General features: G+C 52.3%; 1 protein-coding gene across 1 annotated transcript; it reads right to left on the bottom strand.

Annotated features, from left to right (window-relative positions):
• Window positions 1-4,787: 4,787 nt before the first annotated feature.
• LOC108802273 (cysteine protease ATG4D-like) lies at window positions 4,788-6,933 on the bottom strand. The gene is made up of 2 exons (XM_018574142.1): window positions 6,818-6,933; window positions 4,788-5,258 (listed from the first exon to the last, which is right to left on the bottom strand). Exons 1-2 carry the CDS (start codon window positions 6,908-6,910, stop codon window positions 5,085-5,087), a joined length of 267 nt encoding a protein of 88 aa, XP_018429644.1. The 5' UTR covers window positions 6,911-6,933; the 3' UTR covers window positions 4,788-5,084.
• Window positions 6,934-6,988: the final 55 nt, after the last annotated feature.

The following is a 6,988-nucleotide window of genomic DNA, read 5'->3' on the forward strand; positions in this document are numbered from 1 at the left end:
CTTAAATCTTTCCATAAAAATGTTTTCCTCACGCTCTAGTCACAAACGGGGTACCCACCAAGTACCACCACTTACCCCACCTCTGACGAGCGCAATATATGGGGTAAAACTCTTTCAACTTTTCACGAGAATCTTGCAATGCCTCGTGGGATTTGTAGTTCCACAACAGCTAGCGGGCCGAAGTTTGCCCACCCCCCGCTCTAAGCCAATAGATGGAAATGAGTGCTGAAGGTTTGCAGAATTGAATCAGCCTCCGGTGGAATGTTGTCTCCGGCTGGCTCCAATGCATCCGCTATAGGGAAATGGATGGGAGTCAATGCTAGGTGACATTTTGCTGCCCATCCAAAAAGGATGGGCAGCAAACATGTTCAACATGTTCTTTGGTATATCAATGAAGGAGGTATGTTCACCATTCACGTGTCCATGATGGGTGTAATCTGGGTGCCAGTAGCCCAAAGCTCCTCCTATGCTCAGCCTCAATCCTAGGAAGAAAAAGCTGGCCGCTCTCCATTCAGAGTGGATAGAACTAGACTGATCCGGACAAACATAGAGCCAACACCGGGTACCTAGCCCTCTGATGGGCTCCTCCCAACCTTGCTGAACACTACACAGGAAGGAGGTCCAGGGCGGGGACTCTGTGCTTGTCCGGATCATAGATTTACATCTGTGTGAATTGTAACAAAGTGACGCCAAATTTTCTTCCGGTTCTTTAGAAAGTTGAAGGTTGCCCTGGGCTCCTAGAGAAGCAGAGCGTGCTGAGGAGGTAAGTGGTGGCTGGCTATGCTACTAGCCCATTACTAAGAATTATGGTCTTAACTAGGCATGCACCGATACTGGTTTCTCGTTATCGAGTACCGATATTATTTTGCCGATACCAAATACCGATACCGGACGTCCCATTAAAAAGGAAGCCAGGCAGCGTATAATGACTCACCACCCAGCTTCCCGATCAGCCATCTCCATGCTTCCTCCTCACCAGGTGACAAGGGAGCATGAAGGCAGATTTCTGGCCAATCAGGAAGCTCGGTGGGGCGGGTAATGACTTGCAGTCCGGCTTCCTAATTGGCCAGGAAGCTAGGGGGCGAGTCCTTACACGCTGCTCGGCTTCCAGATTGGCCGAGAAGCTGGCTCCATGCTCCCTCGTCACCAAGTGTGACGAGAGAGCATGGAGCCGGCTTCCTGGCCAATCAGAAACCCGGGCAATGTGTAATGACTCACTGCCCGGCTTCCCGATACCGGAAGTTCCGGTATCGGAGCATTTGAGCAAGTACGAGTACTCGCCCAAATACTCGGCACCGGTGCATCCCTAATCGTAACGATAGATAGGGAGAGGCCACCACCACCACCACCACCCAAAACATGAGAGCTGATCACTAACCCCTCCTCAGGGCACCTCCCTGGTGGGCAAACCCGAAGGCACCAACTCCACCGCATAAGTGTCCGCTACAGAGGGGTTATTTGGCCAAAGATTGTCTCTGATGGAAGCAGAAATTCCCTAAATCATTCATCACATAGCAGGTGTTGGGTGACACGGCCCTGACGCCAGAATACAACCCATGAACTCTCTTTAGAATCACAACTACAAGAACAAAAACATGCAAAATGGTATCTAGCCGCCATCCCATGGTGGTTTCCAAGCACCTGACTGCGTGCACCAGCTTGTGGGGTGTCTACGTTACCCCCAAACTCTACCGGGATAACATTCTAATGGTAACATAGACATCGATCACTCAGATGAATCAATTCAATTGTGGAAAACTATATAAGAATTCGGAATACAGAGACAATGCTTAACTGATCAGAGACTTCCAGTGCTGGTGACACCGGGGCAATGGTGTGAGCTGAACGTCAGACACACACACACAGAGAGAGACACACACACACAGAGAGAGACACACACAGACAGAGAGAGAGACACACACAGAGAGAGAGAGAGACACACACACACAGAGAGAGAGAGAGACACACACACAGAGAGAGAGAGACACACACACAGAGAGAGAGAGAGAGAGACACACACACACACACACACAGAGAGAGAGAGACACACACACACAGAGAGAGACACACAGACACACACACAGAGAGAGAGAGACACACAGACACACACACAGAGAGAGAGAGAGACACACACACACAGAGAGAGAGAGACACAGACACACACACAGAGAGAGACAGACACACACACAGAGAGAGACACACAGACACACACAGAGAGAGAGACAGAGAGAGACGACACACACACAGAGAGACACACAGAGACACACACAGACAGAGAGAGACACAGACACGGAGAGACACACACACAGAGAGAGAGAGAGAGAGAGAGACACACAGAGAGACACACACACAGAGAGAGAGAGGAGAGAGACACACAGAGAGAGAGACACACACACACACACACAGAGAGAGAGACACACACAGAGAGAGAGAGAGAGAGAGAGAGACACACAGAGAGAGAGAGACACACACAGAGAGAGACACAGAGACACACACACAGAGAGAGAGAGACACACAGACACACAGAGACACACACACACAGAGACACACACGGAGAGACACACACGGAGAGACACACACACGGAGAGACACACACGGAGAGACACACACACGGTGACACACAGACACGGAGAGACACACACGGTGACACACACACACAGAGAGAGAGAGACACGGAGACACACACACACAGACACACACACACACACACGGAGACACACGGAGACACACACACACACACACAGAGAGAGAGACACGGAGACACACACACACACAGACGCACACACACAGACACACACACACAGAGAGAGAGAGAGACACGGAGACACACACACACAGACACACACACACAGACACACACACACACAGACACACACACACGGAGACACACACGGAGACAGAGAGAGAGAGACACGGAGACACACACACACAGACGCACACACACAGACACACACACACACACACACACACAGAGAGAGACACAGAGAGAGACACAGAGAGAGACACAGATAGAGACACTTTGTTATGATTGGACGTGGTTGTATATGAGTTTGGAACGCGTGAGCAATCTTTCTCGGTGGGCAAGGATTGCTTCCGTAGTAAAGATCTTTGAGTCTGGCGAGTACGATGTCACATCTCGGGGGTCTTCACTGGTTCCTCGGGGGATTCTCCACAACAGCAGATAAGGCGAATGGGAAATTCAGTTCTGCAACATTGGCCTTGTGGTCACCAGGACAGGAAGTGAGGGGGAAATTTCCCCACACAGTAAACAAACGGCATAAAAACCTGGACAAGAAAGTGGGATGTGGTGCTACCGAGCCCTAATATCGGGTCACTGTCCTAAAGAACCATAGGCTAAGCACCAGTAGGGGCTGGTCCTAAGCCTTACAAGCTACGCAAGTCCATAGTAAAAAGAAGCTGTCTGCACGCTGCATGGATTTTAACCATGGCAACGTTAGACCAAGAGTCCCGTCTAGGACCACCCCCCTATAACGCATTTCACCCACCAGGCTGGGCTTATTAAACCCAGTCGTGCATGTGAAACGCGTCAGTGGAAGAGGTCCCACGTAGGGGGCTGAATAACGGTGCCAGCATTTGAAACCACATGAAGCAGCCAGCTTTCCCACCCCTATGGACTTGCATAGAATAAAAACCTGACAAATCATCTTACCCTTCCCTACTCTACCCTGTAAGAAACCAGCCTGGATAAAGTTCAATGTTAAAAAATACAAAACATTCAGCATGTAAGGAAAGCGGTACGGAGTGGCTTTACCTTTCCGGAACCCTGCCATGAAACTTCTGGGTTTGTGGATTAGAGTTCTACTTTAAAAACTGGGAAGGGGGGGGTGGAGGAATCCTCAGCAGTTTTACCCAACACACACACTCAATGCAATTAAAAGGACGACGGGGGGAGGGGAGATGCCATTAAAATACATAGCTGCCAAGATCAAACTTTCTACACGGAAGGCTGAATGTCACAGTGTACACACTCATGTCGTAGCTGCGCCTATGGGCTTTGGGTGCAAAAGAAACCTGGAAAGAGGTTCTCCGTTATGGGTGTACAGCCCTCCGCTCCAAAAAGTGGAGATCTGTGGAAAAGAAAAAAGTTCTCCAGACGATCGGGACAATCCATTACAACAAAACCGATGGTGAGGGCCAAGATACCTGAAGGGACAGGCTGGTGTCCACGTTGTCCCATCAGGGCAAGCAGAAGGTCCAATACCATGCATTCCTAAAAAAAAGCCCTGTATGAAAATCAAAGCAGTGTTGGAGTGGTTGCAGGCGCATTCTGACCCTTGACCTCTGGCCAGCCTAAGGAGTTGAGGCTTGTAGAACAGGGTTAACCTTGAGGTCTAGGCCACCAAAGGGACTGAGTGTTGAGGAACAGGGTAACCCTTGAGCTCTAGGCCACTGAAGGAGCTGAGGGTTGACTTTGAGGTCTAGGTCACCAAGGGAACTGAGGGTTGTAGTACACAGTAGAGGACTTCATCTGGTCCTTGACCTTTAGGCCACCGAAGGAGCTGAGGGTTGTAGAACACAGTAGACTTCATCTGGTCCTTGAGCTCTAGGCCACCGAAGGAGCTGAGAGTTGTAGAACACAGTAGAGGACTTCATCTGGCACTTGAGTTCTAGGCCACCGAAGGAGCTTAGGGTTGTAGAACACAGTAGAGGACTTCATCTGGTCCTTGACCTTTAGGCCATAGAAGGAGCGGAGGGTTGTAGAACACAGTAGAGGACTTCATCTGGTCCATGACCTTTAGGCCATCGAAGGAGCTGAGAGTTGTAGAACACAGTAGAGGACTTCATCTGGCCCTTGAGCTCTGGCCCACCTAAGGAGCTCGGGTTTGTAGAACTTGGTAGTACCCTCCATAGAACAGCATGGAGTACCATAGTGTATCAGAACAGAAAGAGACAAGTTAAGAGATCCATCTAACAGCAATATTCGGACAGATGTACTGAACGTAAAACGGATTGCTCCTCTACTTGCTGTCCTCTGGTCTTCATGCCATTGGTTGGATCGCTCTCCAGTGTTGCACTATATAAGTGGGGGGGGGGGGGGGGGGGAAGGCACCTTTCCTGGTGGACTATAAGAACTCAAACTCATCTGAGCTGGGTCTCTTAGTCATTACTCCCCTCTTGCGGCGACTTAGGGCGAAAGAGGAGAGGGCCAGTCCCTCGGAGGCGTGCAATTCCTGAGCCTTGCCTTCAGAGATACTGAAGACGGGGTACTTCTCTTCTGCTGATGGAGAACTTAGTACCTAGCGGGCAGAAAAATGTGCCGATCAGTAACTTTTCATGGCAGGAGAGAATCATTTTTTACTAACCCTACATGGAGCCACATATGCAGAGCTCAGGGTACAGTGACGGCCATTGGTGTGCATGCAGGGGCCCCAAAACTTACATGAAGTTTAGCTCTGGTTTAAATGCCAATATGTAAATTAGGCTCATCAGTCCAAACCAGATCAAGAGAGCTGGAGAGAATTCCCCCGGCTGGGCCCTATGGAAGATAGAGAATTCCCCCCGGCCGGGCCCCATGGAAGAGAGAGAATTCCCCCCGGCCGGGCCCCATGGAAGAGAGAGAATTCCCCGGCTGGGCCCTATCTTCCATGGGGCCCGGCCGGGGGAATTCTCTCTCTCTTCCATAGGGCCCTGCCGGGGGGAATTCTCTCTCTCTTCCATAGGGCCCTGCCGGGGGGAATTCTCTCTCTCTTCCATAGGGCCCTGCCGGGGGGAATTCTCTCTCTCTTCCATAGGGCCCTGCCGGGGGGAATTCTCTCTCTCTTCCATAGGGCCCTGCCGGGGGGAATTCTCTCTCTCTTCCATAGGGCCCTGCCGGGGGGAATTCTCTCTCTCTTCCATAGGGCCCTGCCGGGGGGAATTCTCTCTCTCTTCCATAGGGCCCTGCCGGGGGGAATTCTCTCTCTCTTCCATAGGGCCCTGCCGGGGGGAATTCTCTCTCTCTTCCATAGGGCCCTGCCGGGGGGAATTCTCTCTCTCTTCCATAGGGCCCTGCCGGGGGGAATTCTCTCTCTCTTCCATAGGGCCCTGCCGGGGGGAATTCTCTCTCTCTTCCATAGGGCCCTGCCGGGGGGAATTCTCTCTCTCTTCCATAGGGCCCTGCCGGGGGGAATTCTCTCTCTCTTCCATAGGGCCCTGCCGGGGGGAATTCTCTCTCTCTTCCATAGGGCCCTGCCGGGGGGAATTCTCTCTCTCTTCCATAGGGCCCTGCCGGGGGGAATTCTCTCTCTCTTCCATAGGGCCCTGCCGGGGGGAATTCTCTCTCTCTTCCATAGGGCCCTGCCGGGGGGAATTCTCTCTCTCTTCCATAGGGCCCTGCCGGGGGGAATTCTCTCTCTCTTCCATAGGGCCCTGCCGGGGGGAATTCTCTCTCTCTTCCATAGGGCCCTGCCGGGGGGAATTCTCTCTCTCTTCCATAGGGCCCTGCCGGGGGGAATTCTCTCTCTCTTCCATAGGGCCCTGCCGGGGGGAATTCTCTATCTTCCATAGAGAATTCCCCCGGCTGGGCCCTATGGAAGAGAGGATTCCCCCGGCTGGGCCCTATGAAAGAGAGAGAATTCCCCGGCTGGGCCCTATGGAAGAGAGAGAATTCCCCGGCTGGGCCCTATGGAAGAGAGAGAATTCCCCCGGCCGGGCCCCATGGAAGAGAGGGGATTCCCCGGCTGGGCCCTATGGAAGAGAGAGGATTCCCCGGCTGGGCCCTATGGAAGAGAGGGAAAGACGAGCTGAGTGGGCACAGTGTATCCTAGGACCCGCCCCCCTCCAGCCCCTCCCCCGGTATAGATTACACGCCGCGCACCTGTAACAGATGGTCACACAGAGCTCCGAAGTCGGCGCGATTTCTGGCGTAGAAAGCAAATGTGCAGCTCGGATCCATCTTCACTACGGACATCTTCCGGGGGGAGTTACAGTGACAACTCTACAGAGGAAATATACAGACATCAGTACACGCCGACCTCTCCCCTCCTCC

The sequence above is a fragment of the Nanorana parkeri genome, unplaced genomic scaffold (assembly GCF_000935625.1).
Source record: "Nanorana parkeri isolate BGI_ZX_2015 unplaced genomic scaffold, ASM93562v1 scaffold2761, whole genome shotgun sequence".
In the NCBI taxonomy this organism is placed as follows: domain Eukaryota; kingdom Metazoa; phylum Chordata; class Amphibia; order Anura; family Dicroglossidae; genus Nanorana; species Nanorana parkeri.